This window comes from Dryobates pubescens, chromosome 2 (assembly GCF_014839835.1).
Source record: "Dryobates pubescens isolate bDryPub1 chromosome 2, bDryPub1.pri, whole genome shotgun sequence".
Taxonomy (NCBI): Eukaryota; Metazoa; Chordata; class Aves; order Piciformes; family Picidae; genus Dryobates; species Dryobates pubescens.
The window spans coordinates 154,407-169,711 of NC_071613.1; the positions used below are offsets into that span (position 1 = coordinate 154,407).

General features: G+C 42.1%; 1 protein-coding gene across 1 annotated transcript in view; it reads right to left on the minus strand.

Moving 5' to 3' along the window:
* Positions 1 to 15,305, minus strand: part of MTA3 (metastasis associated 1 family member 3) — a 122,178-nt gene that overhangs the window by 80,336 nt on the left and 26,537 nt on the right. The window contains exon 4 of the mRNA XM_054169086.1: positions 4,878 to 5,004. Within this exon, the coding sequence (XP_054025061.1) occupies positions 4,878 to 5,004 (127 nt within the window). The remainder of the gene's footprint in view (positions 1 to 4,877; positions 5,005 to 15,305) is intronic.

A 15,305-nucleotide genomic window follows, 5' to 3' on the forward strand; every position in this document is an offset into this window, starting at 1 on the left:
TGGCTGGCAACACACTCTGCTACAAGGAGATCTGGAGATTATAGCACCTTGGAAAAACTGCATCTGTGACTGTTAGGAAATTATTAATATTTATCTGGAAAAGATATCAATGAAAATGTAGAAATTATTTGTTAATACAAAACCTTACTGAAAACTTATTTAGGGTTTACATTCACATTTGCAAGCAGTCATTTAAATCAGGAAACAGATGCATGGCAAAAGCTGGCTTGCCTGCTAGGAGACTCTATGGCCACTACAGAGGCAGTTGGCACAAACCTTTACAAGGAGACTTCATAGGCAAAAGACAATTATTCACAGCCCTGGTGTAACTAGTAAAGCTACCTGTCCCTCGTTTCAGGACAAACCTCCAGGACTGCAATTTGTCATCCAAAATACACAGCACCAGTTAAAGCACTGTGCCACGTGGTGCCTTGCCTTACCAGAGTAAACTTTCCAAAGTTTTGCAGCTTGCTTTCTGGTGCAATCTTGCCACTGGAGAGAGTGCTTTTGGAGGAAACTTTACCACCGAGGGCTCTGTAGAGACGGGACAAAGTGGCTCTTCCCTGGCTCACAGGCTGTAGCTGGCTCAGAGCAAGCTGCAGTGACTTCTCCGGGCTGCTGCTTTTCTCAGCACTAGGTCTACAGCTGGCACAGATTCACTTGGCACTCCTGCAACAGGCTCATGGAGCGGTGCTTTGCTGTGGCTTGGCAGTAGCTCCTTTCACGGCTCAGCAGCCAGCATGGTTCACTGGCTGGGGTGCAGAGCGAGTGGCTTCTGCTTGCATGTCAGCAGCTGGTAAAGGCTTTTGGGAGCTCAGGGGGTGAGCAGTGTTTCTCGACTCAGCAAGGTGGTGTTTGCTGGCTGGGCTCTCTTGTGGTTTGACTGGGTGCTGCAGCAAGTTCTGCTTGCTGGCCGGGCAAGCAGTCACAGCTTTTCTACTTGTGTCTGGTGGTTTCTCGGATCAGCCTTGCCATGGTTTGGCAATGGCCAATCTCTGCTCTCAGGTGGACATGTCTCGGGCTCTGGCGCTTGGCTCTTGGAGTTTCCCAGCTCACAGGCTGTGGCAGCATCTCAGCACTTGGATGGCAGCCTGCTTCTCAGTGCAGAGACTGCAGTGAGGTCTTGATTCACGAAGCAGCTTTTCACTCATGGGCTGCAGCTTCATGCTGCAGCTGGCACGGCTCTCCCGGGACTCTTCCCTTTCTGCTCAGCAAGGCTTTGCTCAGCTTGCCAGCAGGGCTTTTCGCTGCAGCTTCACAGCAGTTCATGCTAAGGCTGTCGTAAATACAATCAGCTCTCACCAACTTACGGCTATGGCGCAAGTTCTGGGTTCATGTGTACAAACAGGCTTTGGCAAACCCAGGGCTTCTTGATAAACAAGGGTGAATCGTTCACCATTTTAGCTTGCAGCTAATATTTGTCAAGAAGAATGTTTAGCCTTACGGTATGGAATCTGGCCAAACAAGGTAAATTCATAAGCCCAGCATACGGCAAGCACAGGTGAGTGTGATGGTAGGGCCAAACAGGCCCAACACAAACCCAGAACAAGTCCCGGCATGTCCAGGCGTGATCTCTCTCTCTCTCTCCCCCTCCCTCCTGTAGGGGTCCAGGGAATGCAGGAAAAGGACTAAGAACCCAGGCATCAGAAAGTCTGGTAAACAAGGGATATGTCCTCCCTTTGTGGTGGACAGGCATGTGCACTGCCCATGCTTCACCTAGACTAGGCTTATGTCTTTACCTTATGTGGTCATGGCCTGGCAAAATCCCATTCTATTGATTGCCAACTGTCTGAATTGATCCTAGGGGAAATGAAAAAAGCAAAGCCAAATTGTAAACAAGTGTCATGGCTTGCCTAAGATCCAGGAACTCAGAATCCTTGCTGTGCCTCTGTTTACCCAGAAAGACACAAGCCCCTTCACGTAAGCTGCACTGAAACCAGTGTTAGCCTCTTTGTGTTGTAAAAGCACAGGGGCAGACAAACCTGTCTTGCCATGCAGAAGGGACAAGTCCCAGGTGAGCCAAGGCCCCGGGAACAGTTCCCTTGTAGCGGTAAGTCATTTCCAGCTTAAGTGCCTGCTTCTCAAACCCAGACCTTGCAGCAAAGTACAAGCAAAGAAACAGTCTGCTGTAGAGAGCCTGAAACCTTGGGACAGCCTGAGAACCCTGGGAAGCTGTGAGAGCCGCCTGCTATTTTGTCAGGCCAGCCTGGTCACTGGGGCAATGAGACAACTCTGCTGGCAACCAGCACCAGAGAGCACCCCAAAAGCCATACTGGCTAATGTACAGCAAAAGCACTCCTCCACATGATGGAATTCCCCTTGCTCTGTGTAACTTGGACTACATTGCAGTTCTGGAGAGAATTGTGGAGAAATAATATTGTGAGTAATTGTTTACTTCTATAAAGCCTCTTTGTAAGAGGTTCCTGTCAAGCCTTCCCCTAGTGGACAAATGGCATAATGCCACAGCAGATTCTCTTTCCCAGTGTTAATTTCCTGGGTTTGCTTACTACTGTTTAAATTGTTAATGTTGCCCCTATACTTTGCATATCCATTGTAAATGTACTACAGCTGTACACTGAACCTATTAATGAGTTTTTGGCAATTTTTCACATTAACAAATAATAACAATTATTTTTATTAGTATCATCTTTGCCTTGTTAATAAATCATAATTCAAATTCGTAACAACGAGGCATGTGGGTACTTGTTTATCAAAACAAGGACAAGTTAGGGCAAGCCCATGTTTGCAAAGACATACCAGCTCAAAGGGAGGGGGAAAAGAGGGGGTTTGAGGCTTGGACATGTTTGGGCTTGTTTGCCCCTCTAGGACAGTGACATGCAGGGATTGGGAAAAATGGAGATCATTCATTGGCAGGGTGCTGCTAACCTCACAGGTTCAAGAAGATTTGGGAGGGAATGGCTTCATTTGTAATTTGAAAAGCAAGTCCTGCCATTGAGACACAAACTAGTACATCAGCTTGTACTGTACCACATACTGTCACTCCAGAATGGTGTTGCACTGAGCTAGGCAACGAATATATTCCACTTTAGGAACACCATGCCCACAGGGCAGTGTTGCTATGTTTAATTGCGATTACACTACTCACTTCTAATTCTTTTCTACATCTGGTACTAACTTGTTTTGTGTGTGTGTCACTTCCAAAGTGACTGAGCTTTTGTATTCTTACTCTTGAGAAAACTGATCACCATTCTCCACTACATTCCACTGTACTAGATTTGCAGGTGGTAAGAGCAAAGGCCCACAGAATGGAGCTACACAGATGTATTGCAAGAGTACTGCTAGCTTTATATACGAAGATGAGTGGTACAAAGGACACCCTGAGAGGCTGTAAAATCTCCAGCAAGGATATTCAGGAGTAGTGACAGGATAAAGTTTGAGGAGTACCACCTTCACAATATTTCTATCCTCTTCTACAAGAGAAACTAAAAGTGTAAAAACTACTGAGAACTACAGATTGTGAATGTTAGCACGCTAAAAAACTAACAAATACACTGCAGTGTATTTTCCTTCTTGTTTCTTTTTAAAATAGTTAAGACTGTTCAAATGTCATTAGACTACATAAAGCTTGTTCTAGAACGTGCCTGGTAAAGGTCTTGCTAACACATAGCAGCACAGCCCTACAGCATTCATCTGTTCTGAAAAGCAGATGAGAGTCATCACTGCCTTTGCCTGCTGTGCAATGTTTCATGTACTACGAAGTTTCATGTTTTTCAGGCTTCTTTGTGAAATATGTACTGGAGAAACTCTATTGTATTTGCTCTCTCAGATGTGAGGCAAGAAGACATTTACAATACTTCTTCTGTGTAATCTTCTCTCTACAAAGAGAATACCTTATTTCAGTATCTAAATGTCAAAGTGAGCAAAACATACTGCACAGGATTATTATCTCTATGCTATAGTTGGAGAAGCAGAGATCTGACAGTTAAATTACTTTCTCAAAGTCAGAGAAGTAACTGAATCAAGCACAGGAAATTAATACAAAAATTGCCAACTTCCAGTTTTAGTGTTGGCAGTCAGAAAGATAAGCCATGTATTTGCCAGTGAAAGAGAAATACATATGCACATACAAAGTGTTTCTCCAATTTTTGGTAGCTTCTAGTAATTTATGGTCTGAAATGGCCGAGAGCAGCTGGAACTAATGAGAAAACAGGAATTCCTTCAGAATGCAATTTAAGAACTCTTGCTTTACACTTCCTATTTCCTCTCCCTGTTACTGTGCTCTTTCTTGTCCATTTCTATGTACATCAGTTCCTCCCTCCTCCCCAAAACAATTTGCTTGACTGATAAAAATGAGATGACACGAGCACTTACATCACCTTACATAAAGAAATCAACACACTCCTTTTGAACTTTAGCAAACCTCTTTCTCCATTAGGGCAACTGAAAATAATATCTGAAATGCTTTTGCAACATTTAGCCAAACCCAATCATTACTTTTTCACATTTACTGAAATAAGTTGGGGTAATGTTAATTTTAAATGTGTGCAGCTCTAAATTGCAGATCTGACCACTGAGCCACTGTGTCCTTTCCAAACCCATCTGTGGTTTCCCTGGGCAGACTAAATGGTCAAAGCTCCTCTGGCCAGCAGAATGACGATTAAAAAAAACAACTCTTCCAAAGCAGGAACAGAACTGATGCTCTGTCCAGTCAGAGCTCCGAGACTCTTGTCCCTTCCAAGAGTCAAAGATGAAGCAACAGAAGGAAACAGCAAAAGCAGTTCTAAAGCAGTTCATGAGACAACCTGGCACAACTCACCTATGATGAACCACATCTTTTTGGGAGATAAAGGTGGCTCCTACTGGCAGGCAATCCAGCGCGACAGATACAGAGATACAGGAGATCTACTTTTTCTTACCTGATATGCGTTGCAGGAAGGGACTCATACTGTCGAGAAAGGAAGAGCTCTCTGTGCTTCAACTGATGTTTCTGTTTATCAGTCAAATCAACCTCAACTGTAATTTCAGACTCTTCTTCAACTTCTTCTGCAGAGAAGCAGAGCATTGGTCAAAATTAACTTTGTTGCATAACACCACTGTAGCCATGTCACTTGACATCCCCCCCACCCTGAGCAACCTCCCTCAGAATTTCAAAGAGGAGTTTAAGAAGACTATAGTTTCTATAACTGCAGAGAATATTATTTTGAATTCTATACCTCTTCAAATAATTGTGCTGCTCTCCTACCGTAATATGCATTGATGTCTTTCACACAGCTGTTAAGAACTATCCTGACATTACTCATTCTTGTCTCTTGAGGGCAGAGCCTGTGGTTATTGGTGTTCCCCAGGGATCAATACTGGGTCCAGTTTTGTTCAGTATGTTTATCCACAATCTGGATGAGTGGATTGAGTGCCCCTCAGCAAGTTCACCAATGATACAAAACTGGCGGGGGATGGCCAACACCCCATTAGGCTGTTCAGCCACCCAACAAGATCTGGACAGCCTGGAGAGCTGGGTGCAGGCAAACCTCATGAAGTTCAATAAGGACATGTGCAGGGAGTAAGAATGGAATGTCATGTCTGTGAGGCCCTGGAGGTGGTAAGAGATGTTGCACCTCCAAATCAGGTGAGAAAACGATGGGAGTAAAAAATCACAAGTGTTGCATCTTTGAAATGCATGGGAAGGTAACCAATGAGGAGGCACCTGTTTAAAGCTAAATCAGTGGGCTTAACAAGGCAGGCTGTCAGAAAGTGTCACTATAACATTCACGAACGTCTCAATAAACAGACACTGGCTCCACAGGTCTGGGCCCACAGCAGTGGTCACCTCCTCGCAACTAGCTGTTGGTTGCATTTCTCCTCTCCGTGTTGAGACCTTCTTGAAAGGGAAAGCGCACAGACAAAGCCCTGAGGAGGCTTCAGGATCAGCGGGGAGCCTGCGCATGACTAAGTGAAACATCAGTGGCCAGCTGGTGAGTATAAATTAGACTGCAGCTTCCCTAACTTTCCAGGGAAAGTTAGTCAGCATGTGCAGCAGTTTTCTTAGAGAGGTTCTTTTTTCTGACAAACACAAGATGGGTTCAGGATACTTTCTCAGGACAAAAAAGAACAGTAATTAACACAACTGCAGAGCCTGAGCTTGTGCTTTATGTAACAGACAGCTTTATGGTTTTATGACTGGGTGGTAGGCAAAGTTGCAGCTGTAAGATGGCAATAGCTCCTGCCATGGGACGCGTTACGATATTCACTGTTAAAGACTGAAAAGCGTTTTCAAGGAAAGCTTTAACGCATACCTCACGATAGCAGTTTTGCAAATCAGCTACCTGCAGCCAGATAATTTTTTTCCATTGTTCACTTTCTTAGGACCTGCTTTCCTTTGCAGCCATTTCTGTTCTGGCGGGTTCTTCTCTCACCCCCCTCCTTCTTTCCCCGTCCCTCCTCCCTTGCTTCCTTCGCAGTTCACTTTTGCAGGCAGGCCTGGCCCAGCCTCGCCCCTGCTTGTGTTTTCACTGCACCTTGCTGGATTCTTAAAGGGACAGTTTACAACATACTTCATGCTTAGTTTAAGTTTATGCCAAATTCTCTCATGATACTTCAGAGTTGATTCTTGATGGTAATGGATCGGGAAAATTTGTGTTTTTAATGCCTGTAATAATTGAGTTTTAACAGTAGGAATAATACATAATGAGTAATTACGGTAAGTAATTATAATAAAGTATTTTAAGAAATAGGTAATTATAATAGAATAGGCTTAGTAATTATAATAAAATGTTAAGCAGCATGTAATTACAATAAATTACACTAAGTATGATGTATTTATAATAATGAGAAGTTATAGTAGGTAATAGAATACTATAGGATAAGTAATAATGAGTAATAGAATAATATAGGATAAGTAATAGTACGTAAGTACTAGAACACTACAGGATAGAATGGTGTAATATAGGACAAGTGATTGTAAGTAATAAGAATAGATGATAAGAACAGACAATAGTAATAATGATTGAAGTATGATTAATATAAATAAGGATTTCAGCAACTGATAATAATAAAACAGTAATGATAGTTGTAAATGAATGAAAAGTTTTGTGATTGGAATATTATAATTAGAGTAAGTCTGGAGTAATTTTAAATAGAGTAAGTTGTTTGTCAGTTCATAGGTTAATAGTTCTAGTTTGAATGATTTAGGACTTCTTCTGGGTGCCAGCATTTCAAAAGAGCTCTATGTAATATTTTTTGCTTTTCTTCAGACATTAATTTGATGGTTTAACTAACACAATCTTTTAGTTTCTCATAGATTTCTAGTGTTAGCATAAGTAAGGTCAAGAGTTTAGAAGATGCTACAGTACGTTTTGGTCTTTTCTTTATATTAATAATGGGTCTTTAAGACAAGGATTATGTTGAGATTTAGAAGTATACAAAAGTTGTTATTACACTGCATTGGCAAAAGCTCAATTGAAAGTTGTTATTACACTGCATTGGCAAAAGCTCAATTGACAAGTTACAGTTTTCACACAAGCACTGAGATTTCATTAGAAACATTCTAGATTAGGTATTAGCTCTCTATAGTAGATATATCAAAAGATAGTCTGGTAGGTGCCACTGCAGCTACTAGGACGTAAGATCATACCTATGGAGTCCTTTGCAATCATGACAGTGCAAGAAGGAATTAAAACCGGGTAACAGATCTGTCTGCACAGCACATAACATACAATCATTTTACAGAGCAGGCATTCCCTGTAACATCACAGCACAGACAATAGTCACATATGCTTATACTGCACTTACACCCCTGCCTTTTAAAAACAAAGGGGGAATTCTCCAGAGATATCACACAGGGAGATTCAGCCTAGGAAAGGCCAGAAGATTTGTCAGTGTAGGGAAGGGATATGCTTGTGATTTGTCACCCACAGGTCCTCCAGCAAGAAAGGTCAAGCCATATCTTGACCTGGAGACCAGATCCTCAACCTGGTACTTCAGACATCTCAGCTGACAACACTAACTGGACGCATAGGTGAAACACCCCTAGGAACTCCAGTCACCAGAAAACCCTGCTACACCCTGATATCATTATTCTGCTCACATAGATCTGCCTCTGCCTTGCCCTGAAAGCTATTTGCCACCAGATCAGGCAGATGAGGCTCTGTGTTAACAACCAGGTGAAAGGGCTGGGGCCAAAAATGCACCTCCTACCATGGTCAAGGGCAAGACTGGACTGGTCTCTGTGTTTGCCACCAAGAGCCACCTCTAGCTCCACTGTTGGCTACAATACAACAAGTGTTGAGTGGTGAAGACACATGCCATACCAGACCTTGACATGAGGGATGGATTTCTCTGTCGTAAAGAGCCATTTAGGAGGGGACAACAGGTCAAGCAGCCTGTGGTTGGCACAAGTCCATGCACGTGAAGTCCCCTGCCTTCAATGAAGACAGTCACATGAAGGCTAACTGCAGTGACTGCAGGCCAGGCCTACAAAGCTAGAAGTCAACCAAACTAAGACTGATCATGTACTGTGAGACTGGTCATGTATAAAAGAAACCAGAAGACATCTGAATTGGGACTGAAGACCATGATTGCCATGGACTCAAAATTAAAAAACAAAAAAGGAGGAGATATGTGTGGTGGGTTAACACCCATTCTGAAAAACAGGGTGGGGGGCTTGAGAGTGCTCAGCCCTCCCTGCAGGGTGTTTTGCCCCTGGGAAACTGAGTCTGTTGCACTCCCCCCTTCCTGCCCAGCTAGGGTATAAAAGGAAAGGCATTGGAGTCATTAGCCCCTTTTGGCTCCTGCCTCTCCTGGATGAGAGCTACTGCGGCTGCCCTCCTGTTCCTCTGCCACGTGGTCGGGCCTGATCCTTCTCCCTGCTGCCTCTGCGCCTCTTCAGAGAGAGACTGGTTTTGTGTTCTTCTTCTTTGTCCCCCTCCCATCCATCCTTGTTCCTTGCCCTTGTGAACCTTACCTGTTATTGTTATATATAGATATATAGATATTGTTCAAAGAAAACTCTTTACCTCTCTACTTCCAAGCTGACTCCAAATTATTGTTTGGTGGATTTGCTCCTTTCCTATTTTTCCCCCTCTGCTGGGAAGGAGGAGGGGGGAGCGGGGCAGAGATTCTCAGCCTTGCCCCCATCTGAGCTCTTAACTCCCAGTTAAGGCCTAAACCACCACAATATGGGAATGCAAAAAGGGAATAAAAATGGAATATTTAGATGGCCTTCAGATCTGTGGGGCCCTGGAGGTGGTAAGAAATGTTGTACCTCCAAACCAGGTGAGAAAAGGATGGGAGTGAAAAATAACAGTGTTGCATCTTTGAAATGCATGGGAAGGCAACTGGGCAGAAGGGCACCTGTTAAAATAAAGAGAAATCAGCAGGCTTAATGAGGCAGGCTTTGAGAAAGCGGAACTGTAACGTTCACGTACAGTTCAATAGACACTGGCTCCACAGGTCTGGGCCACTTCACCCACCTTGCGGCAGTGGCCACCTCCTCACACTCATCTATCAGTTTTACTTCTGCTCTCCATGTTGAGACCGGCAGGTCCAACATCAGCATATTGCTCGTTGCATGCAGGAAAACCCACAGGGTCCTGCATCTAGGGAGGAGTAACAACAGGCACCAGTAGAGGTTAGGGGTTACCCTGCTGGAGAGCAGCTCCACAGAGAAAGACCTTGGGATTCCTAGTGGACAGTGATGAAGGGAAAAGTAATTGTCTGGTTTTAAGGGAGAAAGTAAATGTATATTTTAAGGGAGAAGTAAATGTTGGCTGTTAAGCGTACAAAGATCCTGTCCTTAAGCGATTAGGTTCTCCCTCATCCTCAGGGCGTCACAAAGCCAGGCAGGCAGAACTTTTAAGGACCAACAGCAACTGTTAGGTAGACAGAACCACTGATATGACAGATGGAATGGGAGGACCTCTATTTTTTGAAGGAGGGGTTCTGCTTTGTGAGTTGCTGGCCAGGTGTGATTACATTCAGAGAAGGGGAGGAAACCTATTTTAATGAGTTCCTGAAAATGAGAAGGAGAGAACACCTATGTTAATGACTTCCTGAAAAGAGTTTGCATTAGCTATGCCTATCCTCAGTTACCTTTGTAACTTAGAAACCAGCTTGTGCAGGTGAATTTCATGCGAGAAAGGCAAAAGGACTCCCCGCACGTCCAGCAAGTCGCAATACACGTCACAGTAACTCTGTGCGGGTTATGGGGTCCTTTCCACAGCTCAACAGCAAGTTCTCCATAGGACAGCAATGTGCCCTTGTGGCCAATGGTATCCTGGGGTGCATTAAGAAAAGTGTGTCCAACAGGTCTACAGACTGAGAAACCTGAGGCTGTTTAGTTTTGAGAAGTCTGAGAGGGGATCTCATCAATGTTTATAAATATCTGAGGGGTGGATGTCAAGTGGATGGGGCCAATCTCTTTTTGGTGCTGCACAGGAGTAAGACAAGGAGCAGTGGATACAAACTTGAACATCAAAGGTTTCACCCCAACAGGAGGAGAAACTTCTTCACAGTGAAGATGATGGAGCACTGGAACAAGCAGTCCAGGGGGCTGCGGAGTCTCGTTCTCTGGAAACTTTGAAAACCTACCTAGACACATTCTTGTGCAGAATACCTTAGGTGATCCTGCTTTTGGCAGGTGGGGTTGCACTCAATGATCTCTGGAGGTCCCTTCCAACCTCTAGCATTCTTTTCTTTCTTTTTTTTCCCCTCCTCTGAGGGTGCTTCTTGCTTGCTGACCACTTCTAGTTCATGTTTTCTGTTGTTGGTATTGCTGTTACTAAAATTTTTACGGAGGTCTTGGGGAAAAGCACACTTTCTGTGAACACCAACTTACTGAACATAATTACAGTCTAAGCCTGCCAAACTGCAGCCTAAGAAAACTGAGAAAGCCTACTGCCTTCCATTATGTTAAACTTATATACCTTTTTTTGAAGGATATTTTCAGTTGTCATAGTCAGTCTAATATGAAATTCTGTAGTATTGTCTTGTTTATAAAACTCAGGGAATAGTTCTTCTTAAAGATTTAAAGAGTAAACTAGAACCATAAAGGAAGAAACAAAAGCAGATACTAGAAAGCTTCACTACAGAGTTCATAGCAATGTTCATAGTGGTTGCTGACATGTCCTATGATGAAAAGCTTTCCTAAATGGCTACCCTGAGATCTTCATGAACAATATCTGTCTTTCAAGTGGATGCCTAGGACATGTGGAACTCAAACCTGCAAATCTGCTCTAGCTCCCCGGAAAGGACAAGAAGTCTCCATGAATACTGTATGCAAAAATACAAGCACTTTTATAATTTCTCCAAGATTTGGCAGTTTTCTGTCTGCTAAACTATCCATCATCTGCAAAACCAAGTGTACTTTATATAATATGTTTCAGAAATTTAAAAAGGAAACCTCAGAACTAGGTAGTATTTAACAATATTTAACAATAACCATTTTCACAACCAACCTATAGACACTACCTCAAATTGAAGCCTGTCTGCATTCTCATGGCAATCAGTTCTCTCTGAATGCAGCACTGAATTCTGTATTTAATTGTGCTTGTGTGTAGTTCATTCCACTTCTAATAGTTGTTTCCACAAAAGCAATAAACAGGCACTCTGATGTAACCAACTTCTTCAAACCACTTACAGTCTATCTTGTTGTAGACTCTCTCTCAGTCACCTTCCTTGTTTAGTATGGTTTGTGGAGAGATTAAAAAACAAATAATGAAAACAAGAGTCCTCCCAGTCTCACACCTGACAGCCCACAGCCTCACCTAATACATTGTACAGGTTCTGGTCAAAACACAACTCAGTTCAGAATCATTCTGGCATCTAGAATTCAAATAATAAATAAAGATTAAAAAAATAAGCAAACACAAAGCATTTCTTCATTAAGCAAGTAATTAAAATAAAAATTAATATTAAAAGGTTTTTGTTTCAAGCAATTAGCTACAACCATTTATCACAGTAAGTAGCCATTACAAGCTGTGTTTGCATTTCAAAGATCAAGGACCAACATTTCTTCTGAAAGTACCAAGACATGCCAGTGGTTGCTTTAGTGGTTTGGGGTTTCTTTCTTTGCTTTTTTTAAATAAATGTACTGCTTGCAGTATTCTACAGGTCCAAAGTTCTCAGCTGGCTATTAATTTCCTCTCTCCTTCCTGAAAAATATCAAAGCAAGGTAATCTTGTGTTATAACCATCTGAAAACAGCTGACAGTAAGTAGTCAGGTAGAAAGCTATTTAGACATCTGAACATATCTCAGGTGTCTGGGACACTTTCAGATTGACATGCCAAAAACATAGAACTGCACATATGGCAGGCAACAGAAGGGGGTGTGTCATTTTGAAGTGGCTGCAGGGAGTCATAGATGATATTCCAGAGTTTAAAATTGCTTTATACAGCTATGCTCAAGTATCTTAATAGTTCCCTCAGAGTACAAATTTAAATGAAAAAGTAATTTCAAAAACTCCAAAATTCACTGTACTAATCTTACACATGCTAAGTAAGTGCTGATCCAAGCCCCCAAAGCTGAAATTAAAACTCTCTTACACACATCTCTTCAAACACTCCAAACCTCAGTATCAATCAAGGCAACTTCTGTTGGGATTTTCAGAAATAAAACTTGAAATTTTTACTTATTAGGAGACAGGCTCAGTAGCAAGTCGAACAAAACACAGGCAGATCTAGAACAATTCCATCTTAATACAATATAATTTACCACACTTTTATTTTTCAGTGTTGTAATACCAAAAAAATGTTAGCAGTAGGATTTACATTTACTAAAGCAAGTAGCAGCTTGCCCTGGCAGTAACACAAACTTGCACCAGGAAAGTAAACACTGCACAGCACAACAAAGTGAAAAAAATAAATGTACCTGATGGCAATACAAAGAATTCAACATCTGAACAAACCTTTACATAGTTGCTTTCAAACCAGGTTTTTGCACAGATGAGGCCTTATTAGAATAAAAGTGGTGATGAGCCTGAATACTTTTAGAGCTCTCTTTACTTCATTCTACTCAGATTTGCAGCACATTTCAATTCAATTTGCCATCCAAGGAGAGACTTTTCCTGTCCAAAGGAGTGAAATGGAAGGCACCTTCAGGAACTCATGAAGTAGCACTAAGCTAAGCACATTTTCAGCATTCAGGAAGGGAAATAAAGTAATGCCTCAGAGCAAGCAAGTATTTTCATGGAGTAATATGGTGATGACACACAGTACCCATTGTTCTGAGATGAGAGAGAAAACTAAATTCAATTTAGAATTGATCATCTTAAAATAATTTTTGAAGTCTTATATATTACTACAAAGATGAAAACAATTAGCTTTTGAAAATTACACAATCCCCTTCACGCCTTGGGTGAAGTTTAAGATAATGCTGTTTTGTAGTACATTTCCTGGTTTACAAGAAACATTTAATTATGTAAAAGAAAAATGTGCCTAGTGATATGGTGTAGGATGATATTGGTCAATCCTGCTGAAGTGGAGTTGCTCTCTGTCAGCACCCCCAGGGCCTTTCTTGTAGAGCTGCCTTCCCAAGCTCCTCTGTAATCTCAGTTTGTATCCCTGCCAGTGATTCTGCCTTCCCAGGTACAAGATCTGGCATTTGTTCCTTCAGGTCCCAAACCAACCATTCCTTTTGCTTTCAAGGAATCCCTGACTGCCAGCCCTTCCCTGAAGCATATCACGTGGTCATCCCCTAGCAGTGTGGTGTCACTTGTGAATGTGATGAGAGTGCATATTGCATGCTCCAGTCACTGAGAAAGACAGGCCCCTGTGGGACTCCACGCACAGTATGAACCCTTCACCACCACCCCCTGGCTTAGACTCTATGATTAGCTTTTAGTCACCTAGTTGTATTTTAATGCAGATCAATAAGGAAGACAAGATGGGAAAGAAACAAGACCACTCCTTTCAACAGTGCAATGGTTTTGGAATTTACCACCACATTAACAAAAACTCAGCTCACTAAGTTGGGAAAGCAAATGGAAGCTGTATTTACAAGCAACAACTGCACTCTACAATGGAATGCAATGAATATGTACAAATACACAGGATTTACAGTATTATACAGGGATTTACAATCAGAAAATAGCACAGAAACCCCCCTGAGCCCCTAATGGGATCCCAAAAGAGCAGGGGAACAACTGCTCCAGCTCTCCCCTAACCTTCACACACACCCCACCCTCCCCTTCTATGTTTAATTAGAAGGAAAGAGAAAGAAGTTAGGGAGTGCTGTTAGCTCAAAGTGTCTTTAGTGTTCTTATCTCAAGGTCAGTGGCAATAAGATCCTCCCAGCTGAGCAGAGCAGAAAGCAGCCACCAGAGAGAAGGGAAAAGAATGAATGTGGGAAATGAGACTGCTAAGGGTCCCCTTCCCACATCTGACCAATGAAAATTCATTTAGAATAATCTTTTGTTTTCCATCTTACATCCAACTGTGAATCGTTTATACTTTTTCACTCTTATGCTTGAAAATCTGCAGCTAACTTTTAAAGGCATAGCCTCAAACTGTCACAAACAGCAGCAAGGACAACACTGAATTAAATCCAGCAGTGCAATCAAAAACTGACGTGCATTGAACTTTCTCCCTCTTAAATGTAATTGCTTCCAATTTTGAAATCATAGCTTAGCTGCATCCAGTTTATCCAATTTTAGATGGAGAGATGTAAATCACTACCAGTTTGTGGAGTTGAAGCACTTTCACTAAGTTTGTTAAAACCCCTTTAAAATTGTATTAGATCAGTATAAATTTTCCTTTCCAGTATGCCTTTTGCTTCAACACTCAGCCCAAAACTAGATAAATCACATCTATCATCAACATATTTTGAAACCTATAGATAAAAAAACTGAGAATGATGAACAGCAGCAAGTTTACCACACACATCAAAAGAAAAGACAGCTGTGCGTAAGTCTATCTTCACCTAGCTGGCTGTGGCAAAAACATCAAGCGAGTATTTGGCAGTCAGATGCTACAGCATAAGAATTATAAATATAGATTTTGGGGGGAGGGAGTAAATTTCCTGCCAAACTGAGTACAAAAAGTTAAATCTAACATTCTGAACAACTCTATTCAGAATGTGAATGAAGAACTCTTAGGTGAGCAGTTTTGCTCATCTGAGCGAGGCTTCTTGACACACATTGTGTTGTACCAACTTAGTTGTGATATTTAACCCCCTAGTGCTGTAGTAACGCAGTTTAATCAAGTTTATTAATTTAGGCATCTATACATGGTTATACTGTCAACTTCACTAAGAAAGTGGTTACCAGAACTGCATTAATTAGCTTTCCTTCCACCACATCTGTTAGCACAATGCTCAGATGGCTCCTAGAACATAAGACATCAATCTGGTATGTGCT